Source organism: Anomaloglossus baeobatrachus, chromosome 2, assembly GCF_048569485.1.
Source record: "Anomaloglossus baeobatrachus isolate aAnoBae1 chromosome 2, aAnoBae1.hap1, whole genome shotgun sequence".
NCBI classification, from domain to species: domain Eukaryota; kingdom Metazoa; phylum Chordata; class Amphibia; order Anura; family Aromobatidae; genus Anomaloglossus; species Anomaloglossus baeobatrachus.
Window position 1 is genome coordinate 566,490,303 of NC_134354.1, and position 25,266 is coordinate 566,515,568.

At 46.6% G+C, this 25,266-nt stretch overlaps 1 protein-coding gene across 5 annotated transcripts in view; it reads right to left on the minus strand.

The window, feature by feature from the left end:
- Positions 1-1,110: 1,110 nt before the first annotated feature.
- Positions 1,111-25,266, minus strand: part of FARP1 (FERM, ARH/RhoGEF and pleckstrin domain protein 1) — a 292,161-nt gene continuing 268,005 nt past the window's right edge. For all 5 annotated transcript variants that reach the window (XM_075336730.1, XM_075336728.1, XM_075336727.1 and 2 more), the window contains exons 20-27: positions 19,186-19,254; positions 18,721-18,810; positions 16,788-16,870; positions 15,631-15,743; positions 8,170-8,333; positions 7,149-7,256; positions 4,505-4,656; positions 1,111-1,522 (exon numbers count right to left, since the gene is read on the minus strand). In XM_075336730.1, the coding sequence (XP_075192845.1) occupies positions 1,441-1,522; positions 4,505-4,656; positions 7,149-7,256; positions 8,170-8,333; positions 15,631-15,743; positions 16,788-16,870; positions 18,721-18,810; positions 19,186-19,254 (861 nt within the window). In that variant the 3' untranslated portion in view covers positions 1,111-1,440. The remainder of the gene's footprint in view (positions 1,523-4,504; positions 4,657-7,148; positions 7,257-8,169; positions 8,334-15,630; positions 15,744-16,787; positions 16,871-18,720; positions 18,811-19,185; positions 19,255-25,266) is intronic.

The following is a 25,266-nucleotide window of genomic DNA, read 5'->3' on the forward strand; positions in this document are numbered from 1 at the left end:
GGTAGTCCGTGTATATATACACTGATTAATTCTGATTGATAGATATTGTTAGATACACTATCGAAATGCTATTGGACATCCATTTTGCATATTCATTTCATCTAATTGTCACCTTTCATACTTTGCTACTGATATGTAGGGAACCTGCTAATTGGGGGTTCTGCCAGTTATTGAACCTGCTAATATAAGATATATATACCAATTGTGTATTTAATCTATATTATATGTTGGAGGGTCATGTATGGGTACTCCTTTTGTATTGTTTTTAATAGTACCCAGTAGTGTTTGTCTCCTTTTATCTGATTCAATAAAATTGTGTTTTGCATTTCAATGGACATTTCATCGTACCTTGTTTTCTTTGTCTGTCATAATTATAAACAATTTGTCCATGTACTATGGTCCTTGACATTCCACATGACTATTATTATGGGCATATATCTGTGATACTATTAGTACACATTTAAGGTGAGCCATATGGAATAGTATTTTGCCATCAACCTTGTACAACCCCATTTACAAAGTGTTTTTTTTGCTGCAATTTGCAGATTTAAAAATGTGGCGGTGTTGCCACGATTTCAGAAAGTCATGAAAAAAAAATTGTGTGAACATAGCTTTGAACTCACTAAATATACCACTTAGAAACATTTACTGCTTGTCATATAATTTAAATAAAAAGACCTTACAATTGATTCACATTTTCATCAACTTGGTGCATCTGAAAACGCTCAGAGCTTGTAGGACAGGTAACTACACGGCACCAAGAAAACACAACAGTTTTTATTTTTTGCAAAAAGTTTACTGCAATGCTTCTCCATGACAGAAAAGATCTAATCATAGTACAGAAAAGTCAAGAAAAAAAATGAGAATGTATGGTGTAAAAAAAATAGTATAAAAGGACCGCAACTAACTGCAGTCTGTATCTAAATATGCTGTGAAAATGTACTATGGTTTCTAATGCTTGGGATCCACAATGAAGGTGAATAAAGTGCTTTGAATGTATGTAAACCTTTATGGCAACAGCTACACTGCATGGGAAAAAAAAAAGCTAGAAAAACATTGACCTCTCTGCATGTGCGCACATGTGTGTAATTCAAAGGAAAGTTTAAAAACTTAGGATACAAATAAAATTTTAATCATTTGCCACTAGACTAGAGACAACAGGTTTAATGTTGGCACACAAAATTCAAACAGAATGTCAAAATGTATTGTACAGGATGAGACCAACCACCTGCCGCTAACAATGGCCGACTTTACGGCAGGAGTGGGCTCATCATTACAAAAGTTTAAAAAGTGTCTGTCCAGACAAAGGTGATAAAAAGTCATAGGGAGATAGTCTGTTGTCCTGCATGGAACAGCTGGCCTTAGAAAACAGCAGCAAGGACTGGTATCAAATTGCTGCTGGAAAACAGTTGGCATCCTTGAGCTGGGAATGTTCTGCCTTCAGTACAAATGGGATTCCTTATGCTTCAAGAGTCGGGATCGACTGGCACAGTCTGTGGCACTTCGAATGACTTCCATCCACCTGCAATGGTGAAATGAATATTAATATGCAGTCAGCACCAAATCATCAAAAAGCCAAAAACAAAGTGCCGAACCAAAGTGCTTGGTTTTAGAAGTCTTAAAATAAGCGAGATCAGAGTACCAAAATCTCTCCTGCTGTCAGTGTCAATTGTAAGTCCACAGAGAGACAGTCCTACTAGTCCTGCATTTTCCACTACTGGCACTTGTCCTGCCAGTTACCGTATTTTTCGGACCATAAGATGCACTTTTTATCCCCCAAATGTTGGGGGAAAGTGGGGGGTGCGTGTTATGGTCTGACTATAGGGCCGTGAATGAAGGTGGAGTGGGTCATCGGGGGCACGAGCAGGCAGTAGCAGCGCCTGCCATGACCACGTGGACCCGCTCATTTAATATGCACGCCCATCTTCCCGCCCTTCGCTCAGCGCTGATAGGTGGGCGGGATGATGGGCGAGGGATAAACAGCCGGCCGCATGATCACCCCTGGCAACTACTGCCTGGAGTGATCATGTGCGGCTGTATTCACTGCCCCCCGCACATCATCATAAGCGCGGGGTGCAGTGAATCAGTATACTCACCTGTCACCGTTCCCCTGCAGCACCGCGATCTCCTCCTGGCTGCCGCTGAGTGGAGCAGTCCCCGTTCCCCTGCAGCATTGCGATGTCCTCCTGTGCCAGCGGCGGCCGCTGAGTATAGACTAGCGGCGCGCACAGCGATGGCGTCATCGCTGTGCGCACGTGTCCACATGCACCCGCCGCTGGCACTGGAGGACATCGCAATGCTGCAGGGGAACGGGGACGGCTCCACTCAGCGGCGCTGCCGCTGACACAGACGGGAGGAGATCGCGGTGCTGCAGGGAGTGAGGTAAGGCGAGTATGAACAGTTATCTTTTTTTATGCGCCACAGGATGCGGGGTGTATAGCACGATGGGTTACCGTATATAGCAGGATGCGGCCATATGCCAGGATGGGATATATACTGTATATAACAAGGCAGGAGGATCATTACCAGGCTGGGGTACCTTAGTAGAGAATTTGGAGACATTACCCCCATAACAGTGTGAGCAGCAGATCCTCGCTCCATAACAGTGTGTTATGACTCCCATTTTTTGCTTAAAATTTTATTTTCCTATTTTCCTTATGGTCCGATGCGTCTTACAGTCCGAAAAATACGGTACATAAAATGCAGGGTTGGTGGCTTCCGCTCCGAAAGCAGTCATAAACAATAATATACAGGTGGCATTAATATGCAGTTATTCCTTATTTATTAATATAGCAGTTTAAAAAAGATGGTACAAGGCCCTGTACGCATGCTGCTGATTTTACCGAGGAATTACCGCAGATTTTGCAGAAGGAATGTTGCAGAAAATGTTTATAACATTTCTGCAGTACTTCTCCAGCAAAACCTACGGGGATTAAAAAATGCTGTGCGTTTTATTGTCCCTGCGGATTTTACTGTGGAATTTCCGCTGCGGAATTAATGTGCATGTCACTTCTTTTCTGCAGGTACCTGCGGTATTTTACCCCATTGACTGTAATGTAATCATGAAATACCGCAGGGAATAACGCAGGTAGCAAATTATGTGTGTTTCATTGCGTTTTCCTGCGTTATTCCAGCGGTATTTCGCGTTTTTTGGGACATAGTGTTCATCACTACCCTTTTTTTTTATATTTTGATACCAGCCAAGATAAAGTCACACGGCTGAAGGCTGGTATTCTTATGATGGGGAGCCCCACGTTATGGGGAAGCCCCCCAGCCTAAAAATATCAGCCAGCAGCCGCCCGGAATTGCCGCATCCATTAGATGCGATAGTCCCGGGACTCTACCCGGCTCATCCCAATTGCCGTGATGCGGTGGCAATCGGAGTAATAAGGAGTTAATGGCAGCCCATAGTTCCCACTAAGTCCAAGATTAGTAATGGCAGCGTCTGAGACACGCCATGACTAATCTGTAAATAAACACATACACTGAAAAATCCTTTATTTGAAATAAAACACAAAAAATCCCCCTCTTTCACCACTTTATTAAAATCCCCAAATACCCCTCCAGTTCCGACATAATCCACACGAGGTCCCACAACGCTTCCATACTGATCCAGCGACGTCTGAGGCTCAATGCAGCCTCATTCCGTGAATGAAGCTGCAGGGGTAACTCCAGGTAATTTTTGACGGTCGGTGATATCATTATCGCTCGCGAGAACTTCAGGTCCTCACAAGCGGTAATAGAATGACTTCACTGACTGGCAGTGACCCTGCGAGAACTCAGATCCAAGGTCCCACAGTGTCACTGCTGTATGACAAATACTGTTTGTGGTTTTGCCCCCCCCCCCCCACCCCCCAACATTAGAAATAAAAGCTGTAATATCTATCTACCTATCCATCATCTATTTATCCATCCATCCATTATCTATCCCTCTATTATTTATCCCTCTATCTATCCATTATCTATCCCTCTATCTATCCATCCATCATCTATCTATCTAAGAAGAAGAAGAAGAAGAAGAAGGAAATTACATTTTTTTTTCAACATGCTTTATTACATTGAAGGCATAAAAACACAGGTACCAACCCGTGGAAAAACCGCGACGAAACCGCGGTAAAACCGCGTGCGGTTTGCTGTGGGTTTTTTTACCGCAGGTGGGGTAATCTTTCAGAGGGTCCAGAATTTTCTTCAGAAAATTCCATTTTCTAGTGCGCACAAGGCCTAAGACCTGAAAGAAGCAGAGGTGGCACTGTAGAAAACGAACAAAAAAAAATGCTGTTTTTTTTCAACTCATGGACATCAAATTTGATTTGTGGATTTTTCCACCTAGGTTAGAAAGTAACATATTTGTATTTTTTGGCATCAATTTCTTGTAAAAGGCAAGGTTGTATTCTACGTAGAGTGTTTCAGCCTTCATATACTGTGAACCATCATAGAGAATTCTGCTACTGTACTAAAAAACACTAAGCTAATTCAGCTAAGAAGACACAGTCCTTACAGTTACCTTTCAAAGGTGTATTCATTTTCAGCCCTGAAGTAGTAGACATGAGACTTGAAGTGCAGCTTAAAGACGTAATCCTTGTGAATATTCTCTGATTCAGAGGGAATGGTGAGGGAGTAACCAAGTAAAGGCAGACTGGCTAACGGGTGGCTGTCCTAAAAAGAAGAGCACATACTATATAACAATCTCCTTAAAAGCACACTACTAATCAATTTTCCCTTCATTTCTGCAACTTTATTATTATAGGATATCAAAATCAGATCGGTCAATTATTATTGGTGATTTAGCCTTAGGATAGGGCACCAACTAACAGACTGCTGGCACTCCACCATACAGTCGACTGAAGGCGCCGCAATAATCTGTAACAGGCAGCTCCGTACACAGTGTTGGAAGGGAGAACTGCAGTACCATGCATGGCCACGAGGGTGGCACTCAGTGCCAATTTCAGTGTGCTGGGCCCTTTCAATCAGCTTGTTGTGGGGGTGCATATCCAACAATAAGAGATATAATACTACAATGCAGTCATAGTTGTGGAGTAGACAGTCATAATTTTGTATTATCTAAAACAAATACGTGTTTAAATAATGCAAAGTTGTTAAAAGGGTTTTGATAAGAAGTTCTTGCATATCGCTACAAGTGAGAGAAGCCGTGATGCAGTTCCTTGCTCTGCAGTCTCTCGATTTGTGAAGGATCCTGCCATCGATTCCCCACAAAGCGATATGCTAGCACTTTCTAGGGTAGGTTAATACAGGAGTTTAAAGCATTGTATAAGAAAAAACAGAGCTCATAGAAAACTGAATAAAAATCAACATATGATTGATTAAAAAAAGTGATGTTAAAAGGTGGGCAATCTAAGAGTAAACATGGAAAAATACAAGCAAGAAAAAAAAAATACTATGGCTCCAATTCATCAAGACCGGCAGGCTCCACTTGCTAACTGACAGATCAGAGGCCGTACACCACTGCAAATGACCTGTCAGACGGAAGAGGGTGCTGCTAATTCAGGAATGACGCAGAGGCTTAGGAGCTGTAAGTGCGTCCTCACGCCCCAATGCGCTTCCAGACAACTTCAAAACAGGATTTCTTCCACCAGGAGCAGCATATGGAGGTCATAAAGGGATCAACTGGATTATATTTCAATGGGCTGTACAACTGTGACGCCCTGGCGCCGCCAGGTGGTCACAAAAGTGTACTACACCCTACATAACACCTTCCCACACAAGGTTCCATCAGCCACAAAATCCTAGCCACCCCCCCAGGGTAGGAAGGACACAACAGTGGGCAGGACCAGGCAGATTGGAAGCGCCCACCTAGGGGTCTTGAAGATCCGGGGGAGGGAACCAGTCAGTCTAAGTTGGAGCTTGAAGTTGGAGGTCAAGTGGAGAGGAGTGACAGTGACAGACTGTCAGAGGAAAGCTGAGCCTAGTGGAGAGTAGACAGGGTAGTGGCCCTGGTCTACTGGCTAGGTGGCAAGCAGTGGACCGTGTCCAAAGGCTACGGGAATACAGTCGCGGGGGATCCAGAGTGGACTGGGACAGGGTTGGAGCCCGCCGGTACCGACAGCGGAGATCCGGTCCGGAAACCGTGTACAGTCGGGGTACCTGGACCCTAGTTAGAAGATGGTTTCATGCCTCTTCTCTAATTCACCAGGCCGGGAGCAGGTTTCAAGCCTAGCTCCAGAAGTGTAGCCCAGATAGAGCGAAATGGCAGCCCACTGCGGGGGATAGGGTATCCTCAAACACCCACTGAAATCCCAAGGGTCAGTTTTTGCGGGCACATCTCCCATCCAGAACATACCGGGAGTGGATTTCTCCCATTCCAGACAGTCGTCCAAAAGTGAGGACAATTACAGAGTGCCGGAGGAAGGGACAGCGGTACACCAACCGGGTGTGGGACCAGAGTACACCCGGACATGGCAGCCGGCCACTGACACCTTGGTTTACCAATGGACTTGTGTGCAATTCTTCCACAGTGAGTACACCAACACTCCCCGGTCCGGCCCGGCACGCCATCTCCGGCCTACATCACTCCCCGTGTTCTGGACACTGAGCCCTGGGGCATCCATCCCTACCACGGAGGCGTTAACATCCAGCTGCTATCCCATCTCCCCCCCGGATGCTCCCCAACAGCAGCAGTGGTACCATATATTACTACACACCCACACGTGGGTGGCGTCACGAAGTATCTACAGCAATCCCCATTCACTGTGTCAACAGTGACTGTAACTGTGCTGGTACTCCTGTATAGCTGAAGGCAGCAGCCCCCAGGAAGAATAAAGTTCATTTTTCCTTGGGTGCTGAAGGTCAGTACAACGGCCAAGAACCTTCCTAAATCTATTAACCATCAGATTAATTGTATATCTGTCAGTTAATATCGTTACCTGACATGACATGTTCCATTTAAGGAAACTGGATTTCTTCAACAGACATACTGTATAAGTATCGATCATTTACAGTACATAGCTCGAGGTATCTAATATATTCCAGTATAACCCATGAACTCCAGATTTAGTTGATGCCTCATTAATCGTGGAGTCCATGGTGCCAGGATATTATGAATTATTCAGCTACATCTACAGTCGGATAAGTTGCTGGCCTGATTTGATTACTATTATACTGCTCAGGCTGGAATGATACTATAGACTTACCTGATGTGATTTGTAGAAAAACAGGCAGAAGTTTGTGAACACCACCCAAAGCTTCTGCCAACCATTGCTATTCTTGAATTTTCTAAGCAGGTTTCCCGATAACTGGTTCTGTAATTTATATAGTCATAGTTACATAATATAAACGCATATGTATGTTCAAAATGCAAATAAAAACAGAATAACATGTCATTAAGATTTTACAATCCCCATTTTATAGAGGCATTACCCCAGGACAGTGGCATAAGGAATGTCAAAATGTTTATAAAAAGGATTTGCTGCCACCTGGTGGCATATTTGCAGATATTTTTCACATGAGTGGACTTTCATAAGGCATAAACTAACTCCAGTATTCAAAGGAACAACTGGAAAACTATAATGCAACTCCATCTTCCCTTCCATTTACTAACTTTAGGCTTTATATAACTGCTACTCAAAGTGGCACCACCTACATTGGATGCAACACATACCAAAACAAAAGCAAAATGTGAGGCTAATCGGAAAAACGAAGGAAATACAAAACATTATCATGTAAAAATCAGTTTCCAAAGTACAAGAACACAGATATAAAAACAGTCATTAGAAAACCTAAGTTGCGTATGGGCAGCTGGGACTACCTATTAATATGCTGCACTGTGTGGTGCGTACACAAGGGGGCAGAAGTATACAAAAATAATAAACATACATCAGCTATATAGGTACATATAAATGGTAGAAATTAGAGGTGAGACACCAAGTGTACCAAAAATAGGGACATGTGAGAGGGATTAGTCTATTATTAGTCTATTAGGATGACACTGGTACAAACCCCCGACTGAATGAATGAGCTCTAGCCTTCCTGGAAAATGCAGTGTTCTAGAACATGTCTAAAACATAACCCTTTCATATTTTGGGAGGGGTAAAAATACCAAACCACAAATATGCACTTGAATAGAGCCACGTAGACAATCCTCCCAACTGTCGGGCCCCACCACACATTAGACGTAGTTCACAAGTAAGTGTACAAATACAAACATTTATATACCTCAACAGCAAAGCTAAAATCAATGACAGAGACACTGGTGTTCCGGTGCCAGCAGACATGCACTGTTGTGTTTCCTCGGTGAGGTGATTGTCTTTCTAGGGATGATCGGGAAGCGCTTAAATCATCTTCAGACTCCTGGTCCACGGGGCCCTCTTCTGGAGATTCTGCAACACACAATTAGGGAAATTTACCATTGCATTTACCACAGATTCTAATCAGAAGTTACTCCACAATATTGGTGCACAATACTAGTAACACTTTTCATTTAGAAATTCACCAAATATCAATTTCTTTAAATGGTTTCTCCAAGTATGCTATAAAATGGGCCAAAGAATAATCCAAAGGCAGCTCATCCTAGTCATGTGTTAGGCTGGGATGCAGTCTGAGAAAACACAGGTCCTGAGATCCAACTAACAGAGGAGTTCTATCAGGGCTGTGATAGAAGAATAAATAAATCTTCTCTTCGACAGAGAATAAAGAATTGTTTTCTCTCCAGTTTAATTCCTACGTGCGCAGTGAGCTGAAGAGATTTAGTTCTTCTGCCGTGTACAGCCCTTCTCCAGCAGCTCCAGTTTGTGTGCTTAAGCAGGGCCGGCGTTAGCACCCGGCAAATCGGGTCAAATGCCGGGGCCCTGAGCTGCCGGGGGGGCCCACTCGCGGTGGTAGGAGTGGCGCACCACTACTCAGAGGAGCCCGGTGGCCGCGCTGTCACCGCCCCCTCCCCCCGCCGATGATCGCGCTTTCAATTGTATCGGCACCGCTGTGACTGTCGGCATTCTGACAGCTCTGCAGCGGAGCGCGGTGACGTCATCACTGCGCGCCTGCAGAGAGGTCAGAGCGAGCGACAGAAATGGACGCGCCGAGGAGACTGGATCAGCGGGGGAACGTGGAGTAGTGAGTATTAATCACTATGCAACATGAGGGTGCCTACTGCTACTGGCTCTGCACTGTGCTGTGCTGTATACAGGATGTGCTATATACAAGGTATATACTATATGAGGGAGGGTGCCTACTGCTACTGGCTCTGCACTGTGCTGTGCTGTGCTGTATACATTGTTGTGCTATATACAAGGTGTATACTACATGAGGGCTCCAACACACATCCGTTAAAACCACGCACGTGTGATACGGGCCGTTTTTCGGGTCCGTTTTCCGTTTTTTAGGTCCGTTTTTATGGTATGTGTGGCCAGCGTGTGTATCCCGTATGCTAACCGTATGTGCGTGTGGAATGTCCGTGTGTGCGTGAGTGAAATAACTGACGTGTGTGTGTTGTCCGTGTGAAATGTACGTGTGTGATGCAAAATGTCGTTACTACATGTCGGAAGACAGAGTAGCGGGATGAGAATGAACTCGGGTGAACTTCACCCGACTTCATTGTCATGCCGCGGCTCTGTCTGTGGTGTGTACTGATTTGCGGTCACCTGTGAAGGATTCACTGGTGACCGCTAATCCCCCGAGTGACTGAAGTGTCCCCCCCTCTCTCATACTCACCGATCCCCGATCACCGGCGCTGCACACTGCTCCCGCGGCTTTTTCTAATTTGAAAAAGCCGGCCGCTCATTAAACAATCTCGTATTCCCTGCTTTCCCCGCCCACCGGCGCCTATGATTGGTTGCAGTGAGACACGCCCCCACGCTGAGTGACAGGTGTCTCACTGCACCCAATCACAGCAGCCGGGGGGCGTGTCACTATGGAGTATAGAAATAAATAAATAATTAAAAAAAAACGGCGTGCGGTTCCCCCCAATTTTAATACCAGCCAGATAAAGCCATACGGCTGAAGGCTGGTATTCTCAGGATGGGGAGCCCCACGTTATGGGGAGCCCCCCAGCCTAACAATATCAGTCAGCAGCCGCCCAGAATTGCCGCATACATTATATGCGACAGTTCTGGGACTGTACCCGGCTCTTCCCGATTTTCCCTGGTGCGTTGGAAAATCGGGGTAATAAGGAGTTATTGGCAGCCCATAGCTGCCAATAAGTCCTAGATTAATCATGTCAGACGTCTCCCCGAGATACCTACCATGATTAATCTGTAAATTACAGTAAATAAACACACACACCCGAAAAAATCCTTTATTAGAAATAAAAAACACTAACAAAGTCCCTCATCACCAATTTATTAACCCCGACAAACCCTCCATGTCCGGCGTACTTCACAGTCCTCCAGCGTCGCATCCAGCTGTGCTGCATGAAGGTGACAGGAGCAGCAGAATACACCGCCGCTCCTGTCAGCTTCACACAGCAATTGAAGACAGCCGCGCGATCAGCTGAGCTGTCACTGAGGTTACCTGGATCCAGCGGTGGATGCAGCGGTGGCCGCGGGTTACCTCAGTGACAGCTCAGCTGATCGCGCTACTCACCGCCGCTCCGGTCAGCTCCACGCAGCAACTGAGGTGAGTAGCGCGATCAGCTGAGCTGACACTAAGGTTACCCGCGGCCACCGCTGCATCCACCGCTGGATCCAGGTAACCTCAGTGACAACTCAGCTGATCGCGCGGCTGTCTTCAGTTGCTGTGTGAAGCTGACAGGAGCGGCGGTGTATTCTGCAGCTCCTGTCACCTTCATGCAGCACAGCTGGATGCGACGCTGGAGGACTGTGGAGTACGCCGGACATGGAGGGTTTGTCGGGGTTAATAAATTGGTGATGAGGGACTTTGTTAGTGTTTTTTATTTCTAATAAAGGATTTTTTCAGGTGTTTGGGTTTTTGAAATGTCACTTACAGATTAATCATGGAAGGTGTCTCATAGACGCCTGACATGATTAATCTAGGACTTATTGGCAGCTATGTGCTGCCAATAACTCCTTATTACCCCGATGTGCCAACGCACCAGGGCAAATCGGGAAGAGCCGGGTACAGTCCCAGAACTGTCGCATATAATGTATGCGGCAATTCTGGGCGGCTGCTGACTGATATTGTTAGGCTGGGGGGCTCCCCATAACGTGGGGCTCCCCATCCTGAGAATACCAGCCTTCAGCCGTATGGCTTTATCTGGCTGGTATTAAAATGGGGGGGGACCGCACGCCGTTGTTTTTTAATTATTTATTTATTTTACTGCACAGTATAGACACGCCCCCCGGCTGCTGTGATTGGGTGCAGTGAGACCGCTGTCACTCAGCGTGGTGGGCGTGTGTGACTGCAACCAATCACAGTCGCCGGTGAGCGGGTAAAGCAGGGAATATGAGATTGATTAATGGGCGGCCGGCTTTTTCAAAATAGTAAAAGCCGCCGAAGTTTTTATAACAGCCGTGCAGCGCCGCGCCGGAGATCGGGGAACGGTAAGTATGAGAGAGGGGGGGAACTGACCGACAGACAGCTAGAGGGACAGATAAGACAGAGAGACCGACCGACAGACATAGAGACCGACCAACGGACTGAGGGAGAGAACGAAACAGAAAAAGAAAACAGACCGACATCACATGAAAAAAGCACAAAACGTACAGGGAGCAAACAGAGATGTGTCCCTGTCACTCGGACGTGCGCACAAACCCATTGACTTTCATTGGGTCCGTGCTGCGTGTTGCGTGCAGAAAACGGACATGCTGCCGTGCAAAACGCACACAGGTACGGATCACGGACACGGACAAACGGACATGCATCAAAAACGCATGTGGAGCTTTTATCATACAATAACATTGGTGCACGTTTGGCCGTGTCTCCAGTATACACGGAAACGGACCAAACACGCACGTGTGTTTCAGGCCTGAGGGAGGGTGCTTACTGCTACTGGCTCTGAACTGTGCTGTATACAGGCTGTGCTATATACAAGGTGTATACTACATGAGGGAGGGTGCTTACTGCTACTGGCTCTGCACTGTGCTGTATACAGGCTGTGCTATATACAAGGTATATACTACATGAGGGAGGGTGCTTACTGCTACTGGCTCTGCACTGTGCTGTGCTGTATACATTGCTGCGCTATACAAGGTGTATACTACATGAGGGAGGGTGCTTACTGCTACTGGCTTTGCACTGTGCTGTATACAGGCTGTGCTATATACAAGGTATATACTACATGAGGGAGGGTGCTTACTGCTACTGGCTCTTCACTGTGCTGTATACATTGCTGTGCTATATACAAGGTATATACTACATGAGGGAGGGTGCTTACTGCTACTGGCTCTTCACTGTGCTGTATACATTGCTGTGCTATATACAAGGTATATACTACATGAGGGAGGGTGCTTACTGCTACTGGCTCTTCACTGTGCTGTATACATTGCTGTGCTATATACAGGCTGTATACTACATGAGGGAGGGTGCTTACTGCTACTGGCTTTGCACTGTGCTGTATACAGGCTGTGCTATATACAAGGTATATACTACATGAGGGAGGGTGCTTACTGCTACTGGCTCTGCACTGTGCTGTATACATTGCTGTGCTATATACAAGGTGTCTACTACATGAGGGAGGGTGCTTACTGCTACTGGCTCTGCACTGTGCTGTATACATTGCTGTGCTATATACAAGGTGTATACTACATGAGGGAGGGTGCTTACTGCTATCTGGCTCTGCACTGTGCTATATACAGGCTGTCCTATATACAGGCTGTATACTACATGAAGGTGCCAAATGTTATCTGGGTGTGCATTGTGCTATATGCGGGCTGTAGACTACATGAAGATGCCTAATGCTATATGGGTCTGCATTGTGCTATATGGGGGCTGCATAGTGCATATGGGGGCTACATAATACTATATGGAAGACTATGGGGGCGTCATAACACTATATGGAGGAATATGGGGGCTGCATACTACTTTACCCCCAGAGCTGTATGTCTCCTCCACCCAAGTGCTGTATACCCCCTCAGAGCTGTATGCCTCCCCACCCCAGAGCTGTATGTCCCCCCCTACCCCAGAGCTGTATACCCCCAGAGCTGCATGTCACCCCCCACCTCAGAGATGTTTGTCCCCCCACCTCAGAGTCACTGCCCTCCTCTAGAGCTGTATGCCCCCCATCGCTGTATACCCCTTTCCTCAGTAATATGTAGTCCCACCAGTAATGTGTATGTCTCCAGTCTCTCCTGTGATGTATATACAGCAGTGTTAGTGTGCTCTATGTGCGGCCATGTCTGTTAGACAAGCCGAGAGGTGAATGAGGCTGTTGCCGGCTTCCCTATATTAGAAATATATATACAGTATAAATATATAAAAATAATGTGTGTGTGTGTGTATGATGTGTATCTATGTATGTCAGTGTATATGACTGTGTCTAGATTTATGTCTATTTATGTGTTTTTGTGAATTTCTCTTTAAATATGTACAGTTAGGTCCAGAAATATTTGGACAGTGACACAAGTTTTGTTATTTTAGCTGTTTACAAAAACATGTTCAGAAATACAATTATATATATAATATGGGCTGAAAGTGCACACTCCCAGCTGCAATATGAGAGTTTTCACATCCAAATCGGAGAAAGGGTTTAGGAATCATAGCTCTGTAATGCATAGCCTCCTCTTTTTCAAGGGACCAAAAGTAATTGGACAAGGGACTCTAAGGGCTGCAATTAACTCTGAAGGCGTCTCCCTCATTAACCTGTAAACAATGAAGTAGTTAAAAGGTCTGGGGTTGATTACAGGTGTGTGGTTTTGCATTTGGAAGCTGTTGCTGTGACCAGACAACATGCGGTCTAAGGAACTCTCAATTGAGGTGAAGCAGAACATCCTGAGGCTGAAAAAAAAGAAAAAATCCATCAGAGAGATAGCAGACATGCTTGGAGTAGCAAAATCAACAGTCGGGTACATTCTGAGAAAAAAGGAAGTGACTGGTGAGCTTGGGAACTCAAAAAGGCCTGGGCGTCCACGGATGACAACAGTGGTGGATGCTCGCCGCATACTTTCTTTGGTGAAGAAGAACCCGTTCACAACATCAACTGAAGTCCAGAACACTCTCAGTGAAGTAGGTGTATCTGTCTCTAAGTCAACAGTAAAGAGAAGACTCCATGAAAGTAAATACAAAGGGTTCACATCTAGATGCAAACCATTCATCAATTCCAAAAATAGACAGGCCAGAGTTAAATTTGCTGAAAAACACCTCATGAAGCCAGCTCAGTTCTGGAAAAGTATTCTATGGACAGATGAGACAAAGATCAACCTGTACCAGAATGATGGGAAGAAAAAAGTTTGGAGAAGAAAGGGAACGGCACATGATCCAAGGCACACCACATCCTCTGTAAAACATGGTGGAGGCAACGTGATGGCATGGGCATGCATGGCTTTCAATGGCACTGGGTCACTTGTGTTTATTGATGACATAACAGCAGACAACAGTAGCCGGATGAATTCTGAAGTGTACCAGGATATACTTTCAGCCCAGATTCAGCCAAATGCCGCAAAGTTGATCGGACGGCGCTTCATAGTACAGATGGACAATGACCCCAAGCATACAGCCAAAGCTACCCAGGAGTTCATGAGTGCAAAAAAGTGGAACATTCTGCAATGGCCAAGTCAATCACCAGATCTTAACCCAATTGAGCATGCATTTCACTTGCTCAAATCCAGACTTAAGACGGAAAGACCCACAAACAAGCAAGACCTGAAGGCTGCGGCTGTAAAGACCTGGCAAAGCATTAAGAAGGAGGAAACCCAGCGTTTGGTGATGTCCATGGGTTCCAGACTTAAGGCAGTGATTGCCTCCAAAGGATTCGCAACAAAATATTGAAAATAAAAATATTTTGTTTGGGTTTGGTTTATTTGTCCAATTACTTTTGACCTCCTAAAATGTGGAGTGCTTGTAAAGAAATGTGTACAATTCCTACAATTTCTATCAGATATTTTTGTTCAAACCTTCAAATTAAACGTTACAATCTGCACTTGAATTCTGTTGTAGAGGTTTCATTTCAAATCCAATGTGGTGGCATGCAGAGCCCAACTCGCGAAAATTGTGTCACTGTCCAAATATTTCTGGACCTAACTGTATGTGTACGTATGCCTGTATGTGTATGTATCTGTGCATGTCTAAGGGCTCATGCGCACGTTGTCGAATTTCATGCATTTACGCTGCGTATTGCACTGCAGCGTAAATGCATGTGTCCTGCGTCCCCAGCACAATCTATGAAGATCGCATGAAATCGGCAGAAACACTGCATCCATTATGCAGTACTTCTGCAGCAATTTGAAGCACATGTGCTGTCAAATCCCTGCAGAAATTTCTGCAGGGACATGACACAATGTGCGCACACAGTCTATGTGTGGATGGGGCCTACTGAGACTCTTTCGCCCAGGGCCCACAAAAACCTGGAGCCGGCCCTGTGCTTAAGACTCTGCTCCTCTGTAAGTTTAGACACAGATCTTGGGAATTTTGTTTCTTCACACTGTAGCCCATCCGGATTCATGACTACGACAGGCAGCCATTTGAATTTCATGACAGGGCCATTTTATCACATTCTTGGAGAATCCCTTTAAGCAGCATGCTATCATTAAAGGATAATATTATATTAATCTCTAGGATCAGTTTACTTACTGCCATCAGGAGGGCTGCTGGCCATTAGCTCAGGTACAGGGCCGCCACTTTTTTCTGCTAGACCAATAGCCATATGAATATCTTCACTCCATTTTTCAATTTCAGCCTGTGAACTGGAAGGTGAACACCAACCATGATTTGTAATGAGTCATTAGTATTAAATAGTAATGTATAATTATTAATACTACCATACTTTTCAAAAAATAAGCCCTCCCCCAAAAATAAGCCCTAGCAGGGATTTTCAGCATTTTCGGATCAAGAATTAAATATAAGCCCTCCCCCAAAAATAAGCCCTAGTTACGCTTTAATAATGAAGTGTCCATGCAGCTAAACAAGTTACAGAATACTGCAGGATACTTCATTATACACAGCGGGCACCCCGTAATCACACTCACCTGACGCTGAGTGGCAGGACCTACAGTGATCGCACTATCGTACACATCTGCACACACACACACACACACACACACACACACACACACGCAATCAGATCACACACATAATCAGATCGCACACACAAACATCTGAACACACATATAAACATCAAATCACGCACATAAATATCAAATCACACACACAAACATCGCATCACACACACACACTCACCAAATCCAGCGGCACCGATTTCTTCTCGCCGGCAGAATCCTGAGAGGCTGTGCGGTGGAGCGCAAGGACCTGCGGACACACGTGACTTCCTCCCATCATTCCCTGCGGCCGGAAGCGCTGGATGTGATGTGATGTGTGTGTGCCCGCGTGTGATCTAGTGTGTGTGTATGTCTGTGTGTGTGTGAATGAGAGAGTGTGAGTGTATGCGTGCGTGTGTGTGTGTCAGCAGCAGGGGAGGATGGCATGCAGCACCCACCGGAGATCACAGGAGGACCTGGGAGCCACACAGACGTCCGGGTCTGATAAGTGTGAGTCTCCTGGGAAGTGGGGGGGGGGGTCTGCTTTTTTGGGGAATAAACTTAACCACCAACCGTGTTTCTCCAAGAATAAGACCTCCTCCAAAAATAAGCCCTAGTGCTTTTTTGGGGGGCAAAAAAAAAATATTAGACAGTGTCTTATTTTTGGGAAAACACGGAAGCAAGTCAAACTTTTTCATTGAACGTTCAAAATTGTTCTGTTTTACCTAGAATAGAGACTATAAAAAGAAATACCTTGCTGCAACAACTATTGCTTGGTTCTGACTTCTTAAAGTAAGGCAGTGCGGTACTCCCCATTCATCATCACTTTCTTCTACCTGTAAGAAATGAAAACCTATATTTACACTGTCTTTACATTAATTTATGAGTGATATAAACAAATATGCTACACCAGGCTTGTAAAAAAAATACCAGATTAAAGAGAAACTTTTAAAAAAAAATATGTATTTCTCTATATTGTATTGCACTGTATCCCAGAATAGATTAAATGACCCTGGTTTTAATAAATATATATATATATATATATATTCTAAAAGAGTAGTCCGAAACTAAAACTTCCTTTAATCATAAATCTCTATTTGATGACATGATTTAAATGAAACCTGTCAACAGATTTGGCAACTATAAGCTTGCAGCCACAAGTAGGCTCTTATATACAGCATTATAGAATGCTGTATATAAGTGCCCAGGCCAATCTGAAGAAAGTAAACATCACTTTTATTATACTCACCTAGGGGGCAGTCCAGTCTGATGGGTGTTAGTGCTCTCTGGTCCGGCGCCTCCTCTCTGCGGCGATCGCCATTCAGGCTGGCATTGTGGTCCTGCGCAGGCGCACTTTGATCTGACTTGCTCAGGGCAGACCAATGTACTGTAATGCACAGGTGGAAGGAAATGTTAAAGACCGCCCCCGCGCATGTACACTACAATACTTTGATCTGCCCTGAGCAGAGCAGATCAAAGATGCGCCTGTGCACGACTGCAATACTGGCTTGTGTGGATGACGTAGGACACGTCATCCATACTGGGCTGGGTAGCAGCGATGCCCATTAGACCAAACCACCCCCTAGGTGAGTACAATACAAGCATTTTTTACGTTCTACAGAGGGGCTCTGGCTCTTATATTCAGCATTCTAGAATATTGCATGTAAGAGTCTACTTGTGGTGGCCACAGCTTATAGTTGCCTAATTTGGTGACAGGTTCCCTTTAATTTTTTTTCCAAAACAATTTAATTAAAAGTTCCTACCATTCCTTCTCTACTCTTAACTGCTTTATTTTTTTTTTTTTTTTTTTTACTTTTTCCTGTGTTATGACTCTATTTGAGAATCTCAGTGCACGCTGGGATATTCAAACAACTCGTCATTAGGGGAAGAGACTGCACTCAATTCCACAGCCTCTGCCAAGACCCTGAACAAAGCTTCATCAGTGATTTCTATATCAGGAGCTAGTCTGGTCATTGCTCTACTGAGTAAGCATCAATTATTAATTCTGACAGATGCTCAGTAAGGTCTTGTCACTATTCTTCTCAGAGCACAGTGACAGCGCGTTCCCTCGCCAGCTCTGATGAGAGTGCACTGTCACTGCACATTGTAAGGTGAGAACAAGCAAGCAGAGATCTGTACCACCCCCCCCAAGTGACATCACTTGCGAGGATGGTGCTGGTCTCTGCTGTTCCTGCACGCCAGGTAAACTTCTGGCACTGTCACTTCTCATTACAGCTGGAGAGGGAGCGGTCTAACTGTGTGCTGAAAAACACCCAGTCCAAAATGATAGGATCCTACTGAGCATACATTGGATTTGACAACCTACACATGCTGAAATGGACTTCACTGTGACGTCTTGTTTCAGGGTGAGGGGCAGAGGCTGTACAGTGACCAAAGTCTCTGTTGACGACTTGTTTGAATATCCCAGCATGCACTGGGCTTCCCAAACAAAGCGTCATCACATAGTAAGTGATAAAAAAATGTTTGGCATCGGCGTAATCGTATGGACATGGAGAATCATATTGCTACAGTAGTTCAGTTTTACTATATAGTGTCATGGTAAATAAAAAAGTTACAAAAAACATTGTGAAATTGCAATTTGGAGGTTTTTTCCCAGCTTTCTAGCGCATCACATAATAAAATAAATGGTATCATTCAAAAGTAGTATAAACATTGGCTTCCTCACCGTCATGTTAAACAGGGGTAACTGGCCATGTATTTTGAATTGATTAGATGATGTCAGTCCCCTGCTTGTGTACAATAACGCATCATTAAACTGCAAGAAAATAGACTATCATTAGATTTCCTTGTATTGGACACATCATATTGCAAACATCTTAGTTCAATGCAAACCTAAATTAAAGAAAAAAATTCCTGGCATTGGATGTATTTTACCTTACAACAAAGGTCTGCCACATAATCCTATAACCTTCTTTCAAATAACAGAATGTATACGTTTAGCAGCTCTGCGCACTATAGCAATAGTAAGGATTTCAGCCTTCCTGCTAGTCTGCTTTTCATGGATCAAAACACATTTTACAATTTCACATAGAAAGAATGCTAAGAGCAATTATTAGCTTTCTGGAATAGAGAAATATATGAATTTATTTATTTATTTAGCAATTTCCATTTTCACATTACATAAACTTACCAGAAAGAACATACGTTGCTGTAAGCCTTTCCCAGACAACTTGCTTAAACTTCCAAGCCTGATAAACTCCTGGAATGAAATGGAAAAAGGGAAGATAACGAGATAAAGAAAAAATACATTATTAAGCGACTTAAGAATTCCATGTTAGGCTATGTGCGCACGTTGCGTACAGTCACTGCAGAAATTTCTGCAGCGATCTGAAGAGCACATGTGCGCTTTAAATCGCTGCAGAAATGTCCGTAGTGAAAAAAAAAAAAGCCGATTCCATGCGCTCTGACTGCAGCTCCTGCCATAGACAGAGCAGGAGCTGCCGGCAAAGCGCACAGAAGAAGTGACATGTCAGGCTATGTGCGCACGTGTGCGTAATTCATGCAGTTACGCTGCGCTTTGTAGCGCAGCGTAACTGCATGTGTCCTGCGTCCCCTGCACAGTCTATGGAGATTGTGCAGGGGCCGTGCGCACGTGGCATTTTAGAGCACAGCGCTTCGGCTTCTGCCGAAGCGCTGCGTTCTAAGAAGTGACATGTCACTTCTTCCGTGCACTTTGCCGGCAGCTCCTGCTCTGTCTATGGCAGGAGCTGCAGGCAGAGCGCATGGAATCGGCTTTTTTTTTTTTCCACTACGGACATTTCTGCAGCGATTTAAAGCGCACATGTGCTCTTCAGATCGCTGCAGAAATTTCTGCAGTGACTGTACGCAACGTGCGCACATAGCCTAACTTCTTAGAACGCAGCGCTTCGGCAGAAGCCGAAGCGCTGCGCTCTAAAACGCCACGTGCGCACGGCCCCTGCACAATCTCCATAGACTGTGCAGGGGACGCAGGACGCATGCAGTTACGCTGCGCTACAAAGCGCAGCGTAACTGCATGAATTACGCACACGTGCGCACATAGCCTTACATTACTCTACAAAGGGATCACCTCAGAGGGTCTGGGCTGATCCCATACACAGAAGATTGTTTGTGGATCCCAATAATAAAGATGTCGTCTGCTAATAATTAAGCAATCATATATCTCTAGGAATTTTCATAGCATTTGGATATTATTTCTGTGAATAAATGGACTGATAATGTGATACCTTGCTAAATAAAGCAAAATTATTATTAAAAAAGAGAATTTTGTTACTTACCGTAAATTCTTTTTCTTATAGTTCCGTCATGGGAGACCCAGACCATGGGTGTATAGCTACTGCCCCCGGAGGACACACAAAGTTACTACACGCAAAACGTGTAGCTCCTCCCTCCTAGCATATACACCCCCTGCTAGCCAGTCCTAGCCAGTTTAGTGCAAAAGCTGAAGGAGGACATCCACCCACAAGAAGAGACAGAGTAAAATCCGGAAGAACCGGAACCTCTGTCTACAACAATAACAGCCGGTGAAGACACACGGAACAAGAAACCTGCCAACAGGCAATAGGGAGGGTGCTGGGTCTCCCATGACGGAACTATAAGAAAAAGAATTTACGGTAAGTAACAAAATTCTCTTTTTCTTTATCGTTCCTATGGGAGACCCAGACCATGGGACGTTCAAAAGCAGTCCATGGGTGGGAATAAACAGACAACTGAAAAGCAGGCAAACCTAACTTCACAAATGGGCGACAGACGCCGGACAAATGCGTCTGCCCAAGCCCGCGTCTGCCAAAGCATGAGCATGCCTTGGGTAGTGCTTCGAAAAAGTATGCAGACTAATTCGAGCTGCAGTCTGACAGACCTACTGAGCCGTAACCTGGTGCCTGAAAGCCCAAAAGGCGCCGACAGGTCTGATCAAATGTGCTCTGATCCCCGGCGGGGAAGGCACTTGAGTACACTTGTAGGTCTCGTAAATGGCCGACCTAAGCCAACGAACCAGGGTCGGCTTAGATGCCGAGAGACCGCTACGCTGACTAGCAGTCAGCACTAGAGAGAGGTGCATCGCCTAATAACGGCGGTGCGAGACACATAGATCCGGAGCGCCCGCACCAGATCCAGGATATGCAACGCTTCCTCAAGCGATGAACAGGAGCCGGACAAAAGGAAGGCAGGAAAATTGCCCCGGATAAGGTGGAAGCAGTAACCGCCTTAGGGAAAAAAGTCCGGAGTCGGATGAAGACCACCTTGTCTTGATGCAAAAGACCAAAAAAGGGGGTGACTCCGAGAGAGTGCAGCCAGAACTCTCTGGCGGGAAATTATAGCCACTAGAAAGACTACTTTCTGTGAAAGATGAAACAAAGAAACCTCCCCAAGAGGCGCAAAAGGGGGGGGTTTCCGGGAACCGGGAGGACCGGATTAAGGTCCCAGGGCTCCATAGGCCGCCGGAAAGGCGGAATGATGTGAGATGCGCCCTTAAAGGAGCGCACCGGAGCCAGCCGGACGATACGCCGCTGGCACATACTGACAGAGCCGAGACCTGTCCCTTAATGAGGGATAGTCCTAGCTGTAGATCGGACTGTGGAAGAGACAGGAGGGTCGGCAAGGCCAAAAAGGTCAAAGGACACTTTGGAGCTCGAGTCATAGCGGAGATGACTTCAGGAAGGATATCAGAAGTCGCCAAGATCCAGGACTCAAGAGCTACGCCGTCAATCTGAGAATCCAGAATTCTGACGGAAAAAACGGACCTTTTGAGAAAAGGTCTGAACGGTCCGGAAGATGCCATGGCAACCCAACGGACAGAAGGAGCAGGTCAGAGTACCAAGCCTGCCTGGGTCAGTCTGGAGTATGAGAATGACCCGACGGCCCCCTTTACTGATCTTGCGCAGGACTCTGGACAAGAGGTAGAGGGTGAAATACGTAAAGAGACGAAGCTGGGATCAAACATGAACCAGTGCGTCTACCGCAAATCCTGAGGATTGTGGACCACGGTTGGACAGCTGACATAGTCTGCCTCGCAGTTTTCACCTCTAGGATGTGGGCTGCGGATACGGTGGACTAGGAGTCCCTTGTCCACTGAAGAATGTTGAGCCGCCAAGATTGCCAGGCGGCTGAGTGTCCCGCCCCGGAAGCTGATGTAGGAAAACGCTGTCACGTTGACCGACTGGACTCGAATGTGCCTAGCCGCCAACAGATGGTGAAGGCTTAGAGAGCTAGAAATACAGCTCTGATTTCCAGCACATTGATCCAGAGGGCTGATTCGGACAGAGTCCAAGCGCCCTGCGCTCCACGGTGGAGATATACTGCTCCCAAGGCGGATAGGCTTCCATTGACGCCACCGTCTGACCAGCGCCTGTATAAGGTGTCTGATAGAACGACGTCGACCGCCAGCGGAGGGACTACTGATCGACTAAGAGCAGCTTCACAAGAGCCGACAGAGTTTCGAATTGCGTCCCTGAGAACCTCTGGTTCGAAGTCAGAGTGGACTTGGACAGAAAGACAAGCCACCCGAATAGGTTAGAGTGGCGAGAGTGAGCGAAGCACTCTACTAAGAGTCAGCACTGGATGAAGCCCCAACAAGAAGGCCGTCCAGGGCAAAAGATCACTGCCAATCCCTAGGGGTGCAGGACCCTAATCACAGCTGCCCCAATGAGAATACTCGAGGGGCCGTGGCTAACCCCAAGGGAAGAGCCACGAATTGGACCACTCCGATTGTCAAAACGTAGTCAACGCTGGTGTGAAACTGCGATTGACTCCTGCAGATAGGCATCTCTGATGCCGATGGCTGCTAGGGAATCTCCTTGGGTTCTTGATTGATCCGGTGAAAAACACACGGAACAAAACCGAGACTCCATGTGAAAACGCCACACCTGACTATGCTTGAAAAGCTAAAGATCCAGGTCGGAAGGCACCGCCCTCTTCGGGGACTAGGAATAGATTTAAGCAAAAATCTCAGAACCGTTCCCAGTCGGGAACGGGTACAATTACTCCATTGGCCTGCAAGAAATGCCACGGCCTGTGAGAAGGCGGCGGCCTTGGAGCCGGGAGGAGTTGACAGAAAAAATCTGTTTGGCGGGTGGACAGAATTCCATCCTGTAGCCATGGGGGATATAATCCCGCCCCCACTGAACGGAGACGTGTTAGAACCCTACGTCGCCAAGTGGAGAGAGCCTGCCACCGACCAAGGAGGTTGCTGGCGTGGCTAGATAGCTCGGAGGAAGCTGACTCAGTGGCAGCATCTCCTGCGGACTTCTGAAGACGCAGCTTCGAGCCATTTGGTTCTATGAACCTAGGCCGAGCTAGAGGACGATCAGATGGAGGAACGGAAACCACCGAAACCTCAACTGATTCCTGCCCTGGACAGGTTCCCTGGTTTAGGTTTGTGGCAAGGAAGAACACTCCCCGCCAAGAGCTTCCTTAATTTCATCCAGTTGGTTCCGAGGAAACTGGTCCCTCCGAAGCCACAGGAGCCTGCGGATAGCGAGGAAAGTAGCCAAGACCACCGCCGTGCGGTGTCCAGCATGGCAGACCTGGCAGAGGATGAAAAGACTGAAGTCTGGAAGTTCAGGCAACCGTTTTGGGCATAGAGTCCCTGTTAGGGAATGCATCTCCTCCAGAGAAGCAGAGAAGGTACAAAAAAAACGCACTGCTGTAAAGCTGAGGAGAACGAAGCTCCTGCCGCCCCCATACCGACTTGGCCAAAAGGACAACCGGGCGGACCGCAAAACCTTAAGTGAGGAGCCATCAGCCACTGACATAACGGTCCGGGCTGAGCCACCTGAGGTGAATGAGCCCACTTCTTGACCACCATTGGTGGACAGGGGAAACACAGTCCTCAGAATCACGCTTCATGGGAAGCGACTGTCAGAGCGGAACCTGGGCTGGTCACAGGGGCCTGAAAACTGGAGTGGTTAAGGAACACACATTGTGTTCACCTAGATAAGGTAACTCCGGCGGATTGAGGTCCAGTACAAAATTAATGTACCGTGGGATCCTTATAGAGGTGCCGTCAGCCACTGATACAACTATCTGGGCTGAAAGTCTAGACACCGGAGTGGCCACCCTTGGCGAATGAGTACACTCCTTGACCCCTCTGATGGGAGGGGGAGACAGGCAGCAGAACCCCGCTGTGGTGTCTGCAGGACAGGCTGGGGGCTTGGACGCAGCGGGCTGAAAACTGGAGTAGTTAAGGAACACACTCCTCGTCCTGTTAAAGGTATACTGATGCCTTTCTGCCAGCGGGGAATACTCCCCTGATACAGGCGGATGGAGGTCCAGTACAAGTATAATGGACGCAATCCAATCATTCGCATCTGCGTCACCTACGGACGGATCGATGTACATAAAGTAGCGTCCGAGCCCCTGGTAGAGACATCCTCCTCGTCCAGTGAGTCAGCTCGTAATCGGAGCTGCGGGACGGGGAGGACAGGGGACCTTGCGTCTCCCTGTCAGGAGGACGGGGTCTGAGCCCAGAAGGAGAGTCCCTTGTGAGCTTTGCTGAGCGAGCTGAAGCAGAAAATGCCCTGAGAAGGGGGCTGCATGCTCAGCAGATGCCGGGACAGCCGACCCCTGGAAATAGGATTCCCCCAGGGGTCAGCCACCGAAACCGGAGCAGCTGGAGGGACCATTAATGAGCCTCCAAGCTGAGGGGCCACAGAGGGTTATGAGCTCGGTACAGCCGTACGAGACTACCTGCAGTGGGTAATAAAAACAGCCTGCAGCCTCGCTCTGTGAGACATGCTGCAGAGGTGGGGGCTCTGTCTAGAATGTCTAGAATACCCAAGACAGGGGTTCAGCCTGGGGAGACTCCAGGCTGAGGCACCACCACATAAGAACCATTACAGTGTGTGGTCTGTGCCGGTTCAGGCAATATGAGCTTACATACAGAACATGTAGTGTACAGCCTTGGAGCTTTGCTCCTAGTGTGAGACATGCTGCTGAGGAGGAGGTTCTATAATAAAGAATTAACTCCTTCAGAATGCCCTGAGAGTGTATAAAAGTGCACAACCAGAGGTTGTGACTTATCAGGCCGCTATTATGAGTGCCCTCCGGATTCCAAGCCTGGACCCCCAGCCAGATATTCACTCCCTCTGCACTGCAGAGCAGCCAGCGCCGACCAGTGTACTAAGAACGCTGAGAAAATGGCGCCAGAGTGAGGGGGGGGGGGCGGGGGTTAACCCAGGAGCGGGAATCGGAGGGCTAAGGAGATGTACAGGGGAGGGAATCATCTCCTCAAAAA